This window comes from Balaenoptera borealis, assembly GCF_965194805.1.
Source record: "Balaenoptera borealis genome assembly, chromosome: 2".
Classification (NCBI taxonomy): domain Eukaryota; kingdom Metazoa; phylum Chordata; class Mammalia; order Artiodactyla; family Balaenopteridae; genus Balaenoptera; species Balaenoptera borealis.
The window spans coordinates 97,146,681-97,162,771 of NC_138867.1; the positions used below are offsets into that span (position 1 = coordinate 97,146,681).

The 16,091-nt window shown below is 40.5% G+C and overlaps 1 protein-coding gene and 1 long non-coding RNA gene across 5 annotated transcripts in view; both read right to left on the minus strand.

The window, feature by feature from the left end:
* LOC309622584 overlaps positions 1-16,091 on the minus strand; it is a 1,043,817-nt gene that overhangs the window by 297,217 nt on the left and 730,509 nt on the right. The window lies entirely within an intron of this gene.
* Positions 1-16,091, minus strand: part of SEMA6A (semaphorin 6A) — a 128,500-nt gene that overhangs the window by 27,718 nt on the left and 84,691 nt on the right. For 2 of the 4 annotated variants that reach the window (XM_082375638.1, XM_082375640.1), the window contains 9 exons: positions 15,214-15,431; positions 11,477-11,608; positions 9,147-9,302; positions 6,222-6,398; positions 5,709-5,849; positions 5,542-5,622; positions 3,285-3,343; positions 944-964; positions 757-807 (listed from right to left, as the gene is read on the minus strand). In XM_082375638.1, the coding sequence (XP_082231764.1) occupies positions 757-807; positions 944-964; positions 3,285-3,343; positions 5,542-5,622; positions 5,709-5,849; positions 6,222-6,398; positions 9,147-9,302; positions 11,477-11,608; positions 15,214-15,431 (1,036 nt within the window). The remainder of the gene's footprint in view (positions 1-756; positions 808-943; positions 965-3,284; positions 3,344-5,541; positions 5,623-5,708; positions 5,850-6,221; positions 6,399-9,146; positions 9,303-11,476; positions 11,609-15,213; positions 15,432-16,091) is intronic. The other 2 variants (XM_082375641.1, XM_082375639.1) reach the window with 1 other exon arrangement.

A 16,091-nucleotide genomic window follows, 5' to 3' on the forward strand; every position in this document is an offset into this window, starting at 1 on the left:
AAAACGCATGAATAGTTTACCTTAATAAACATTTGGGGAGGCTTTGAGAAATGGAACTGGAACATTTCAACTACAGTTTAACTTTTCTTATAAAGAGCTCAGAATACTCTGTTTATGGACTTAATGGCTTTGTTTAGTATAGTGTCTGTATATTTCAGAGCAGGAACAATGGGGTAAATCCTGTTTGCACATCATTTCCACTGCGTCACTCTTCCTTGTATACATTTAAAGATGTTTCACTGAAGATAGGTCTAAATATTCATACTCTTCGTGTGATTAAATTTCGATGGCTGTATTGGAAAGTTTTGCCTAATAAGAACTTAGTATCTGCACTCTGTATAGATTTCCCTGCAGAGGGTATTGTTCTGAAAGTCAGCATTTTGGGGAATGATACTATCTATCAGTTAAGGAGCTATGGCCTATGAGTTATAAGCACTGTTCTTTTATCTTGGGTGTACTTATGTCCAAAAGCAATTTCTTCTCCCTCAAGAACTCATTAAATGCATTCACCAAATTCCCTAAGGTTGGCATATTTCATGTTCTGTGGATTAAAAATGTAGGACTCATTCTCACATGTCAGTTGTCTCAGATATGTAGAGTAATTTTTGAAGCATCATGAAATCTATGAATAATTTTAGTGAATTGGGGCCCTGAAGTAGCAAAGAATCTGGTCCATGATGTTTAGGAATGAAGATTATAAACTACCACAGGATGAATGGCTCGAAGAATAAAAAAAAAAATAACCCATAAACTGACCATATACTGTGTTGTAAGACATTTCATGATCTGGTAGAGGAGTTGAAATGTCTATAAAAAATAATGAGAATTTAAAAATTAATTTAAAAAGAAACGTAAAATTCGAAAATACTCAAGAGGTTTAGTGAAACAGGATTTCTCAAATATATTTCCATTGCTGTTAAATTATGAGTAATATCTTCCTTACCATTCAGTGCCACGAAGGAATCTGAAAGACAGAAGGGGGGAGTAAGTTACTTAGCATTTAGCACTCTGGTCAGTGTGACTTCCGTAGTAAGTGGGAGTGAGCTGGTACAGAGCTGTGCTAACATACGATCCCCAATACTAAGTAAGTGCTTTTTACTTTCTGCTTGTAATAGAAGATGCTTCATATTTGGTCCGATTTCATATCCTTATACTATCTCTTTCCCAAGTGAGCTTCCTCAAAGTCATGCCTTTGCTGCCAAGAGGCAGAGAAAAAGCAAGTTAGTGGAAGGAATGGTAACTGCGATTATACGCAAGCCCTACTCCATACAGAGGGATGTGTATGTGGATAAAGTGAGTGACATCTGGACCACACTTACAAAGCACTTTTTCTTTACATTCTCTCTCATTTCATCCTCCCAACCATGCTGTGAGGAACTGTCCAGTATCACAATGTTCTGAACTCAGCAGGGGGTCTTAGGAAATTAACAAAAATAAAAATCACACACATAGGCAACATACGTGTGTGTGTGTGTGTGTGTGTGTGTGCACGCGCGTGCCCCCGCTGTGTGTCACGTCACTTGTTCACTCAGCCTGCTACTCAGCCTCTGACACTGGCTCTTTATGGTTTCCTCATTTCCCCTAAAACTCCTGTTAAAGAGTCATTGTGCACCAAATATCTAAATCCTTTGAATGCCTGTGTGTGACTAGATATGTCTAACAGAAGTAGGTCATGCTCCAGTGGGCGCTCAGGAGCAGAGAAGCCACTAGGAAAGGCATTACCTCCTGCCTGGAGCAGGCACCCTACGTGCCTCAGCAGGAGTGGGGGTCGAGTTACGGAGCACACGAAAACACAGAGGCTTGACCACTGAGACCGAAGAGTAAATCACTGGCCTGGGGCCTGAGGGTCTGCCCCCCGCTCAGCCTGAGGACCCAGGCGTGGTGTGAGCCTGCTGGGGTAGTGGATGCTCTAGAGAGCCGGTAGCACTTTCACCTTTTTCATATATTTACCTATTCAATCCAAATTGACACCCCTATTTTTCTAGATGCCTATATCATCGAATCATAAAAATACGGAGAAAATTATTCACTAAAATCAGCTAATTAAGTTCACTCAGACCTACATACCAACCGAAACCCGTTTCCCTAAAAATGGGGCCATAAGGCACCAACATGATCAAGAGCCACCAAATCAAACATCAAATTGTTTCATTGCACACACATAGCAGATCTTTTGGTGATGACACTGTCTCCTATGCTGATTTCTTAATTCAGATTTTGTGTGTGAAGACATAAGAAGAAGCTTTTTCCGGTATATATTTGCAAACCAAAAAAAAAATATGGCCAAGAATCTGGAGATGAGGCTGTCTGTGGCCCTATTTATTTGATTATGTCTGTTTTCTAGAAAAGATAAGGTATTAAATGGCACCTTAGAATCTGTAATTTCAGGACTCATGGCTCAAAGATTTAGAGCTATATCCATGATTTTCATTATCAAATCACATATCAGAAGTAATATAGTTTCATTCCCTTCGGAGCTATTTTTGGTGCCATTCTGAATGCAGGCTTCTTGAAATTTATCACATACAACATATAAAAATGGCAAACTAAATGTTTTCCAAGAGTATGGCATTATTCTCTAAATTAGCATTAATAAAGCATTTTCAGGAGAATGTTGATATTAATCAGATCACTGGACAACTGGGCAGACCTTTGACCAGGATCCTTTATAAAAAGTCCTAACTAAAATGTTAGCATGTAATAACTTTTGAAATGAACTCTGAGATTAGTATAGTAGGTCAGTTCTTATAAAAAGGTTATTTTGAGTCACCTTGTACGTAGTGGGTTCTTTCTGAAATTTTTTTCTACTGCAAATGGTAATAAACATAAATCTAATTCAAAAAATAATTAATTTTGTTAATTGATATGTTCAGGAGAAATAAAATAGTCCCATTCAATTAAAAAGCTAGAGTACAATGATCAGTCTTTTTATTATTTGGCTGAAAATTATGGCAATAACATATCTTTAAAAACAGCAAAACTGGTTTTAAATGGAAATGCTGATGTAACTTACTGCTCTGCTGTAGCAGACATCCTCTAGAGTGAATTTGGTCCACAGCATTATGATAATGAAATAGGTGCCAGCATTTATGGCAACAGCATTGGCAACAGAGGCTTCAAAACACACTGTTTTCTTTGATATTTAGAAGGTGATTTCTGTTATTTATGCATGTTTTAGAGGCAGCTGTACTCAGTGTCACATGTGGGGTCATGTTTCTAGCCCAGTCTATAAAAGCATCTTTTTTATAGAATAAATCTCCAAATGGATAAAAAGCTCTACTTACTGTGACAGTCTCCCAGGCCATCTGTATTGCCACGCTCTATGTCCTGTTCAAAAGTCAGTCTTCAAAAAAAAGGAGGGAAGAGAAGAAAGATAGACGCAAATTCAATGATATGAGTCTATTGCAGGATGCATCTTAAGTTTCACTAAAGCAACTAACACAGTTTGATAAATTGAGTGACAGGTGCAAAAAAAGTAGGTAACAGCTCGGAAGTTTATCTCCAAAGCTTACAGAAATGAGTCCTTCGTGAATCTCCCACGAGAAGCCATGTTTTAGACAGTTAATTCAGGTGTTATGCAGGGAGTTAATTAGTTTGTGGATTACCTATATCACTCTTTGCCTCTGACGCCCTGAGCATTTCTTAAATATCTGAGAAGTTTACATGTTAACACACACTCCTTACATAAGTGATACAGAAGTCTCTAAATTAAAAAAAAAGTATTTTCCTCTCTTTTGCCCCAACTCTTGCCTTCCTAGACCTTTATCCGTTTCTTTGCTTAGAAGTAGCTTTGTATAACAAAGTGTTCAAATGGTCAGTGGATATGTGGGCCCCTGAGAGGACGGACATGGCGGTGCATCTTGCTGAGACCACTCAGGTGTTGCGTTCACTCCTGCCCCAGGCCCAGTCCTCAGGAGTATTGCCCTCATGCTCCTCTACAAGCTCACTCTTCTTTTAAGGTCACCTTTGGGCTGTATAAACTATTACACCATGAATAAGATCAATCCTAATAATATCTATTTTGATTTTTAAATAAGCGCACTGGAATACTCCAAAGGAGTCTTGTCCTTTTTGGGGGGAACTTTGCGCTTCTTTCTACACCATAACTGAAACTCCTGTTTTGTAACTGCCTTCAGAGTTTACTTATGAGCCATATAGGAAAACTTTTTGGAAAGTCAAACCTTGACCTAATAATGCACCATGTTTGTTTTCCAGTGTTTTTATGTTGTATTAAAAATCAAATTCATCCTCAAAGGATAAAGATTTCTAGTGGTAATGAAAGCCAATATGCACCAGGCCCTGAAGGCCACTTTCCAAAGAGAGTTCCACATGTTTTGAACAATGAAATGTTCTCATGTTGACTTTAAAATGATTCTTAAAAACCAGTCTTACTACTTTTGGTCACACCTTGACTAAAAAAAGGAGATAGGTCATTTCTCAGCTTCCCTCACTGTGCATTGTGATCCTTTCTCCTTCACTTCAAGGTTCCCGTGAAAAGATACAAAGCTTTAACACTGTGGTAGGTCAATATTGCTACTCACAAAGCTGATCTAATAATAAATGGTGAGTCAACCCTTTGCATTAGTCAAATTTCCAGGTCAGACTTGATAGTTACCATTAGCTCTGTATATGGAAATACTTTCCCTCAAATTATGCAGGCGGTGGTCATCAGATATGGCCTCCTGTCTGTTTGACTAGCTATTCTCAAATGGGAGAGGGGGCTCAGAGTGATGTGAGGACGATTCTTTTCGCCCTTTAGATCAGAGGAAGTTGAAGAAATGGCTAAGAAAGAACTGTGCTGCCATCTGGCACCTTCCTTGAATTGCCATAACCTGTCAAGGACATGCGTCGAATATTTTTCCAAATGTTCTTTTGGATTTCACATCCGCTGAAGTAAAAGCATAAAACCTTTGAGCTAATACCATCCAGGCATTTAAAGTCAGGGTAACGATTCTAAGCATCAAAATCACGTGCATGGTAGACTAGCTTGATCTAGCTGATCTGCTGGAGAAATGCCAAGAATTGATTTACTCCCTAACAAGTAATAGGGTCAACTGTTCTTCAGTGCAGGGGAGAGGTTTATTGCATGTATACACTATGCTTGCAGTGCAAATGCATTGCTTAACAAATGCTCCGCAGTTTCTTCTCAGCCCTGGGTGGTCAATTAGAAGAGCCAGTTTTGCTATGGCTGGACAAACCACATCACTAATCTAATTGGTACCCTCTTGCTCCCTTTCTCTGCTGTCCTCGCACTGTGACGATCAAGGCATGTACCGTCTTGTCCCTCTCTTCAGGGAATACTTAGAAGTCCACTGTGTTGTTTTTCTCTGTTTTTAATTAGTGTGAGGATGGATGATTAATCAATTGGAAATCTGCCACGTGATGTTGGGTTGTTCTACGAAATGGGCAAAGGAGGGAGAACGGCCGGCAGTCGTATTGATGAGGCTTGTGCCCGGAAGGCTGAGTGGCGGTGGTGTGTGTGAGCGCAATTAATTGTACGTCTAGGCCACTTTATACTCTCCCACACCTCGGGCTCCTTACCTACTGCCAGGTGACAGATGGGCACAGGCACCTCCTTCCTTTACCCACCCACAGTAGGGGTCTCTGGAAGCGATACAGGTTCTGCAGGAAGAGGATGACTGTGAGCTACCTAGGACTCTTTTCTAAGCACTGTGGACTTTCTATTGATCAGTGAGGCAAATACATACTTTTTGCACTTCCCGTGTCGTTCACACCGGCCAAGGGGAACCTTTATCACACAAGTGGAAAATGCAACATACAGAGAGCTGCTTGCTTTGTCCAATTGCATGCCCATAATCCTCTTGTCTTCTACTCCATCATAGCTGCACCTAATTTTATAAGGCAGGATAATATCATTCAGAGTCTCTCTTGGGTCAGTTCTCTTTTTCCTGCCACCACCCTTAACACCCCACCTCCCAGCGCACAAGGTTAGATCTCTTAATCTGATCCAACTGAACGGGAAACAGAACCTTATGTGTGCACCCACACACATACACATAAACGCACAATGTATGTGTTTATATAAACACACACATTATTAGCAAGGAGAAAATAATGCTTTTAATGTATGAAAAGATTTTTACAAATAATACTAAAAGTCACCTAAGTGCATAAAATCTAAGTCTGCCATGATTTCTCTGAATGGAAAAGATAATAAAGTAACAAATAATTACTAGGAAAGAACCAAACATTCTACGCACTTTTCAGGGTTGTAGACGCTCATCTCCTCCAGGAAAAGGCTGTCATTTAGGAAACCACTGTTTCCTATCCTGGCCAAGAACTTCAAGATGATTCCTTTCTCTGATCCCAGGAAAACCACAGTGTGATTCTGATATGGCCCAGCAGCGGTGTCCACCGCAATTTTGGTCAGGCGGTATCTAAAATGACAGGATCACATTTTTTATCTCTTTGTTGGTCTTTCATTAAAGTGTCCCCTTTTCCACTTCAAACAATTGGGATAGAGCTTTCTAGTAATAACCTCAAGAAAAATATATGCATATGAATAATGCTCTCAAGCTGTTCTGCTCCTTTATTTCCATATGTAGAGCATTAGTATGGCTCCAAGGGGAGGAAAGAGGTATGTATGTGTGGAGGCCAAGTTACATAATAAATACATAGCCATCACCATCTGAAACCACTCAGCAATTATCCCTTTCATGAACAACAAGGAAAGACTGATGTCTGCTGTGAAGAGGGGAAGAAATAATAAGTGAATTCATTTAATATTTAGCAATGCAAAGTACTAGCCACTATCCCATCACAGCTAACATTTCATTGAACACTGAAAAGAAAAGCAGTGGCTACCATTTTTCCATACTCTTTCTCTGAAGTGCCAAGACTTGTCAACAAAGTGTCAGACTGGAAAGCTTTCTGATTGTGTACAGAGGGGTAGAGAGTTCTGAAGGATGGGGAGGTAGAGTGCTAATGGCAATATTAATAAATAAATGGATATACAAGCCAAACAAGATCCATCTAAAGCCAAAGGTGAAGGGCATTAGTCTTGTTGCCTGCCTAGATAAGTCCTATTGGGCATCTTCCTTCTCTGAAATCCCATAGCCGTTCAACACTCCATGGATACCCTTTTCTCCTTAAGCATCACGGCAGGAACCGGAAAACATGGACTCTTCTGCAAGTTACATACCATGGTTTCCATCTTACGGGCAAGAGCCATTATAGTATTGGGTTGGCCAAAAACTGCCTTCGGTTTTTAAGTAAAAATAAAAGACACATTTTTCATTTTCACCAAGAACTTTACTGAACAACACATTCACCCTTTTGTTCCACTACCTTCTGCCATTTTTCAGGCAACTTCATAATTCCATCTTTCCAAAACTTTTAATCTTTTTGAGCATGTCACTGTTCCAGGTGCCTTTTACAGTCTTCCAGGGAATTGAAATTTTTCCATTAAGAGAATTTTGTAAAGACCTAAATAAATGGAAATCCAAAGGTGCAATGTCTGGTCAATACGGCAGATGAATCAGAACCCCGGCCAAACCATAACAGTTTTTGCCTGGTCATTGAAGAAACATGCGGTCTTGCATTATCTAATGCATCATATAATTCTGGACGCTTTTCATCAGGTGCTGCGTTCGGTTGGTCTAATTGGGAGCAGTACTTGTTGAAACTGTTTGGTTTTCCAGAAGGAGCTCATAATAGAGGACTCCCTTCCAATCCCACCATATACGCAACATCACCTTCTTTGGATGAAGACCGGCCTTTGGTGTGGTTGGTGGTGGTTCATTTCGCTTGCCCCACGATCTCTTCTGTTCCATATTATTGTACAGTATCCACTCTTCATCACCCGTCACAATTTGTTTCAAAAATGGAGCGTTTTCATTACATTTAAGTGGAGAATCACATGCAGAAATATGGTCAAGGTTTTTTTGGCTTAATTTATGTGGAACCCAAACATCAAAGCGATTAACATAACCAAGCTGGTGGAAATGATTTTCAACGCTTGATTTGGATATTTTGAGTATGTTGGTTATCTCCTGCGTGGTATAATGTTGACTGTTCTCAATTAATGTCTCGATCTGATAGCTATCAACGTCAACTGGTCTACCTGACCACGGAGCATCGTCCAGTGAGAAATCTCCAGCACGAAACTTCGCAAACCACTTTTGACACGTTCGATCAGTCACAGCACCTTCTCTATACACTGCACAAATCTTTTCTGGCATTTCGGTTGCGTTTTTACCTTTCTTGAAATAATAAAGTATAATATGCTGAAAATGTTGCTTTTTTTCTTCCATCTTCAGTATTAAAATGGCTACACAAAAATTCACCAATTTTGATAAGTCTTTTTTTAAATGCACACTGATATGACAGCTGTCACATACAGTCTAACAAAATTGCTTTGAATGAAATTAAAGACAACTAAGTTCTACTAGAGCCATCTTATGGAAAAAACCGAATGAACCTTTTGGCCAACCCAATACTTTAATATCTTTCAATAAAGTCGCTGTTTAAGAAATGGTGGTAAAGTTAATTAACATTTTGTTTGATGACTGCCAAAACTGGATGGTACTTGGGAAAGCCTGTTGAACTGTTTGGCAATAAGCCCTAAATAAATATGAGAAGGAGGAGTATTTAATGCTATCACAGATTTCTAATCAGCTATCCCTTCTCCGTTGGCCACCACTCCAGACAACAAATGCTGAAGTATGAACCCTTCATGCTGGTATACTTGTGCAAATGCTCCGTTAGTCCATGCTCCGTATGACAGCTAACAATCTAGGGACAGTGCTCGGATGACATCTGCAGCATGTTTTGCAACCATGTCCAACCAAATAGGTATTTACATCCATTGACTAATTCTCTTCACTGCTCCTCTGCTCTTACACACATGGGATTAACAGGCTAACGCAGAAGGAGATATTTTTGTTTCCTCTAATTGCTGGCGTGTGTCCAATTAGCCTGAAACTATCTGAACTGTGTTCACTGGGAATGTGGTCATGGGGTTTGGTGGCATCCACCCATGTGCCCGGGACTTCAGAGCTGAATCAATGCCCAGGATAACAGAAGATGTTTGTGGCATTTCAAATTGTGATCCACTGATGATAGGTTCCGTAAGCATGGGAAGGAACGGGGGAATCCAGTGAGGACATGGTTTGCTTGACACCCACCTGACCATCGTCCTCAGGAACCATGGCTTGTTAATGATGGAGGGCACAGCCTCGTCCATGAGTGGGTGCGTTTTGATGAAATTCAGGGTATCGTCAGGAAATTCATTGGAGGTTGCATATTTTTCTAAGGAGGATGAGCCAGCACAGCAACCTGGCCTAAAAAGGAACAAAGGGAGGGGGTTTATATCATGCTTTATGGCAAACTCTTTGAATGAACTGCTTCTCTGTGCATATTGCATGAGGGAGAACATACCGTAGGCTGAGCAGAGGAAGCTGAACAATGCATAATGCCACCAAAAAATATGCTTAGATTTCCTCAGGGCCACCTCCTCACTCCATAGAGAAGCCTGAGCCAGGACAGTTCAGCCTTGGCTGGGAGCAGCTTGGCTTCCCCGCCAGAAGCACAAACCCACCCCACAAACAGTGAGGGAGCTTGAAACAAGTGAGGGTTTGGTTTGCACGTCTCCGGGACTGCTCTGTCTGTCTTAAAACACTGCTAGAACTTCTGGAGGCATTTGCTCCACCAAAAGAGACAATTGGGCTGACTTTTTCACAAATGTAGAAAACAAAGGCGTTCAAAAAGCTGCCAGCCTTACGTACCTGCTAGACTCAGTATAACCATCTCTCATTACTAGGGGGTCAGAGAACATTTGGGTTTTGTTTTTTATTGTTTTTGTTTGATTTGGGTAGGTATGAAAAGCCATTTACACTGAAATTCTTGCCTGAAAAGGCATTTTTAAAATTTCTGAACAATGACACTGAAAATTCATTTCTAAAAGAAATTATATGGTTTTAGGAGTCAAGGGACATCTCAGCAAAGTCAGATCAGGGAAACACCGGCGCCAGTCTTGTCCAGACACCTGCTTTGCCCATTGGTGCAGGAGAGAAAAGTGGACCCTGTCAACACTGGCAGGGTCTAGCCCCAGGCACACACTTTCATGGCACTAACCCAGCCAGCCAGTGAAAGCGTCCAGATATCTGTAAGAGAGACAGGCCAGCACGTGGAAGGATGAAAGCAAACATGCTGCCACCAGTAGAAAGTCACTTGAAGTATGTGTCCTGGTGACGGCTGAGTGACACCATCTTTCGATACCCAGGGAAGCATATTACATAAGTACTCCCTGAAACCTGACCCCTCAAGCTTAACTCCCCTTCCTGCTTACCTGGAAGGTAGCTAAGAATCCCAGGCAATGACTTAGAGAATCTATCTGAGGTTGCCAGGGTATGCTTTTTACACCTAGTCTCCTCTCCATAAATAACAGAGAATGCACATGCCATTTAATTCAGGGGATGAAAATGGATGAACTGTAGGGGTTTCTCCCGTGGGTACAGTGTTTCATATTATCTAAGTTAGTTCAATTAAGTGAATTGGGCTGGGTGTTTTGTGTGGGGGATTGGATGTCGGAGGAGAGAGTTGGAAACTAAAAAAGTTTAGAAGACACTGGGTTTCCTTCCACAAATTAAGTGGAGGAAGCCGAACACACAGGGATGTTTCTATATAACCTAGATTTCGAATGCTGTGATGGGAGGTACGCAGTGTGTGCCCCATAAAGAGGGCAGGCACAGGGTTGGGAGAGAGTTTCATCCTGTCCCAGTTAGGAGGAATGAGTTAACTGGTTTAGTGTGAGGATTTGATAGATATTCCACAGGACCAAAAGGTCTCTGTATTGTCTCTCAACAATAGGTTCCTCATGAAAGCACTTCTGGGGCACATTTTGGGGAGGGGGAGAATCAACAGTGCATCTGGGCCCCAAACAGACCAGAACCTGGCAGACCAGAGACATTCTAATAATGGCCCATTGTACCTGCTGCCCTTGGCCCAGAGTCCGGGATCAGTTCTGATCCAGTCTAGTCACAAAATCCAGGGAACACCATTTATATTTTACATTTTTTTAAGGCTGAGAGACATGGGTCTCTGTAAAACTGAAGAGAAGCAGGGAGGGGCGATGGAAATCATCTCCCCAGCGATGTGAACTTGAGCAACTCACTTTATACCTCTCTCGGCCTCAATTTCGTCAACTATAGACCATTGGGGCTGCTGGACCAGATGATTCCTGTCATCCTAGGATTGCATTGTGTAATCCACAGATAGAGAGTCTAAGGAAAAGACTAGAGAGTCACTGTTTTGAATACAACTATAGGTAATTTGGGGTTTCGGTTAAGGGAATGAAGGCAAACGGCCTCACCGGCCTTTCTATTGTGTTGGCGTTTGTATCTGCGTGGCCAGCATGGAAGAAACTAGTGTGCAGTTTATAAGATGCTCATTATCAGGGGAGCAAATGGCACCATTTCTAGAAATTCAAGAAAGCCGTATAAATATTTGCACATACCTAGGCTTAGGCACTCGTTCATCAGGAACTGGTGTCCACGTGGAATCTGGAGACTTCTGTTCTTTGAATCTCCCAGTAAAAACAATGGCGACATCATGCATGTCATAGGCACACACTGCAGACCCAGGGATGCTGCAGTAGGACATTTCACACAAAGTGTTATTCACGCAACAGTTACGCATGCAGTTTGGAAAATATACTCCAAAGTAACTTTCCTAGTACGGGCAGTTGAAATTTAATGTTCATATCCTGAACACTATAAATGTAAGGGATCCTAGTGTATAAGGAGAATGTTTCTGTGACTCAAATTTGCATCAGTGGCCTTAAAGAAAGGGCTAGTTACAGCAGAATCATAGAAGAAAGTCTCTTTATGTCTTGTGTCTGGCACTGCTTTTGTTTATAAAGGAGGAATGGTTGAGCCGGTGACTTATAAGTTTCATGAATTCCCTGAAATTATCCGTCCTTCAACCAAAGATAAAATGTTTGGACAACATTCTACGTCTCTAATATTGGTGAAAATTTGAAGTAAAAGTGCCCCTACTGTTCACATATTCCTTCTTTGAATTTGGTTCCTCAAGCCAAGGACTTCAGGAGTGAGGATGTATGTGTGAGGAACCCAGCCATATTTTATGTTAGTCACTGTACGCTGCAAAGTTTACTTCCTGTTTATTTGCATAAGACTAAACAATTTAAATCTCTAAAGCACCAACACTTTGCAAATAAAATGCTCTATTAAGTGCTAAATAATAATAATGACAGTAATCTCTACCTATAATTACATTCTTGCCTGGCACTCCTAGAAGGATTTTGGGATTTTTTTTTTTTTCATCAGTGGTGAACAGACATGAATTATTCATTCATCTAGGTACACTGCTTAAACCCATGTTTGTTTTTGACTGCGGTCATTCCTTGATTTTGATCAAATAAATTTCAGCCACTGGCTGGCCAACAGTTTTAATCAGGCTTTGAGGTGGTGGGTCACTGCACACAGAAACATCCAGGGCAAGACACAAGCACTCTGCAGCATGACCATCATCCAGGGAGAAAGAATGATTTAGTCCTGATTTTGCAGATGTTGAAAGGATACGGAAATCACTTCATATATGATTAGGAGAATTTTTTGCCATCTTTAATTTCATAACACAATTATGAAGTGCTACTAATAAAGCAAGAAATAGGGAGAGGATTAGAAAGCTTATTTAAAACAAGGTGGCAGGATGAATTTTAAAGTATGTAGCGTGTGTGTGTGTGTGTGTGTGTGTGTGTGTGTGTGTGTGTATTCACAGTATTGAGTCTATAATAAGACAATGATCCCCATTTGTTTTGAAATTTCAGAACCCCCAGCATTATTTAATTTTGTAAGACTCTCTCCACATCTCGCTTTCCTAAAAGTAAGAGGTGTAACTATTTACTTTAAATATTAAGAAAAATAGGATAAATATTGAGGTATTTTATGAGGCACTTCATAACAACTAAAGATACCCTAGGGTTTTATAATCTTCCTAAGGTTACACTCATTTGTAAATCCTTTCTTTTTCCTTCCCTACTTTATCCCCTCCCTGTCTTCCCATCTTCTGTTCATTCAGCATATATTTATGGAATCCCTAATCTCAAGCAGTGAATGCTCAGTAAATAGGAGAATCCTGCTCTCAGCTGACTCACAGTTCAGTGTGTAAGAAAACAACAACAAAAACAACAACAAGTGATAATAATAGCAACAATAACAAATATTCCAGCACAATCTGGTAAAAAAGAGGTTTGTGCAGGGTTCCATGGGAGGCAGCTGGAGCTGAGGCTTGGAGCATTCCCGGAGGTTCAGTGGGCAAACAGACATGGGTTGGGCGGGCAGACTTGGCAGAGAGCAGGGCATGAGCAAGCTCCAGTAAGCCCTCTGCGCCGGAGGAGGAGCCCGCGCCTGACCATGAGGGGGCCTGCATGCTACGCCAAGGAAGCTGGGCTTTATCCCCAGGGCAAAGAGGAGCACCTAAAGGATCTGAAACAACCTGACATGATGAAGTGTGCATGTGTGGAGGATCCGGTGGAGAGGGATGAAACCAGAGGGAGTAAAACAAGAGAGGGACTATAATTTATATATGAAAACTGGTATGTGTATCTTTGCCATTTTCTGATTTTACTAAACAAATATGGTTTCTGAGACTGCATTAGCATGCGCTAATTGAATGTTTCCTAGGGCCCTTTTAAGAAAATTCTTTAAATGGGAGTATACATAATATGCAGGAATCTACTACTCTATTGTAATCATGAAGTGACTCACCCTCTCAAAAAACGTACAAAAAAATTAGAAATGTGCTCTGAAACTCCACTGGCACCTACATTCTGTGTTCCAAAATAGTATTCTTTTTCAACACTACTAGATACATCGGTTCCAAGGTATGAGCAGTCAAGGCCTGAATTTTTTTATCTTTTCTATTCTCAAGTCTAAAAATTCCTTCAGATGGTTGCAGCTTATTTAAACCTAACTAAATACTTCTTGCTGCAATGTGGGTTTATGTTTTCATATCTCTTCAGTGGGGAACTCTTGACTCTTGCCCTCCATATAATTGAGGAACATTATCTCATCTTTCAGCTAGCTCTGTTCTAGGCTCTACCCAGTTCTTAAGCATTTCTTCCTAGCAGCTATCCTGTCATCTAGCCACTCATCAAGTTCTTCAAAGTTTTTGTAAAAAGTATAATCCAAAACAAAACAGTGCATTCCTTACGGAAGATCATATGGAACACACAAAATTCTACATGGAAGTGAGAATATAGTACATGCATTTCAATTTCATGACCATGGCCAGAGTTAGGATCATTTCCACACAACGGTGCTAGTACTCTAAGGTCTGGGAGGGCCAAGTACCAGGGAACATAGTGTCCCTCTTCCTTCTGTTCTTTAGTCTCTACACATTTCACTGTTCCAGGGACAGTTATTAGTGTGCCATTTAATAGCTCAGTGTCTTAGCTTAAGAAAATACAAAAATAGGGATGAACAGGCTGAGACAGTATTTCTCCGTGCAACGTTTGATGACTTGTAAATCCTCAGTAGAACCCTCCAGAGTCAGACAGTAGTGCTGTGGTTGGGATCCTGGTTCCTCTGACAGGATAATAACCAAGGTCCCTTAGGTGGGATGCAAGATGGACTCATCTAATTCCTAAATTTCACTCTGTAGCATTTTAATAAGTTTCCAGTATTTTTACTTCAAAAATTACTGATCCAGTCCTAGAAATATTAAAAGTCAAATAAAATGTTAGATGACCTTGAAGGGAAAGGAGGAACATTCTTGAGTTCCAAAGCTGCTTCTTCCATCTATTGGCTACCTGGACCAGATAGTATAATTGAACTCAGTTTCCTCAAGTGTAAAAAGAAGGCAACAGTATTCACTTTTCAAGATTACTGGAGGGATTGAGAAATAGCACATGAATAGTGTTTATACAGTATTCACTTTTCAAGATTACTGGAGGGATTGAGAAATAGCACATGAATGGTGTTTATGCTCCAGGTATATGAAAAGACTGTATTGTTATAATTTATCTAATTACTTTCTCCAGAATCCTACTCTAACAGTGCTTATAAATGACTGTTAATTTGTTGATGAAAACTGAATGTTAAGTGCTTCTTAGCTACAGTGAATGGCAATTTTTCCATCAGTTGCAAATCTTGTGTATTAGACAAGAACCCCTTGGGAAAAGGAAGCCAGGAAGGACCGATTAAGTCCACACAGCCAGGGCATGGTTACCTGTTATAAGGTGTGGAAAAGGTTGCCAGGACAACATCACGGCCATTAATACGAATCACGTCTGTAACTGCCTGCAGGATGTTGAAATAAAAATGAGAGTCTCCTGGAACTGAGCAGTTCAGGCGAGCTTTAAGGAAAGATGTCCACTGTTTCTCCAGGACTCTTTGTGACCCTCCCATGTCATTCTTACAAACCTGAGCCACTCTTGGGAAAACTACCTGCGGAGGAGAAACATGGAGAAAATGAAATGCACTTACTTTTCGTGGAGATCTTAGTAGAATTTGCCTTTCTTAGAAAACAGAAACAGAACAACAAGGTGCTTAATTTAATCCTGTGTTTCTAAAATCAGTAGCAAAAAAAAAAGAAGGGAAAAACTCAGCATTGGAACAGCATGTTTTGAAAGATAAGGCTGTGGCATTTAATACAGAGCCATAAATCCTTCAGGGGATCAGCTCCCAGCCACATAAACTCATTTCCATACAGACTGCTTAGCTTTTTATTTCCTCAAACAAAAGCACACTTGTATGCACCATCTCTGCCATCCTCACTAGCTGCCTCTGGGCTCTGCATCTCATACTCTGAATTCCTCTAACTGTGCAAGCCACCCTGGCACTGAATTGTGCCCTCTAACTTAGTGATCTTGATCTACTCTCTGATAAAAATAACTGAAATAGACATCCCCTAAGTGTTCTATTGCTTTTTGTAATACAGTCAAGACCCTTGGTTTTCTTAAAAGATATTGAATATTTACACTCTCTCTCTGGAGCAACTCAATTTAAAACAAAAAAACCTGATGAGTGGACCTGGAAACCACATCTTAAGGTGCTTGAAACTCAGTATGAAATCAACCCAACATCTATCTATTAAATTTTCAATAT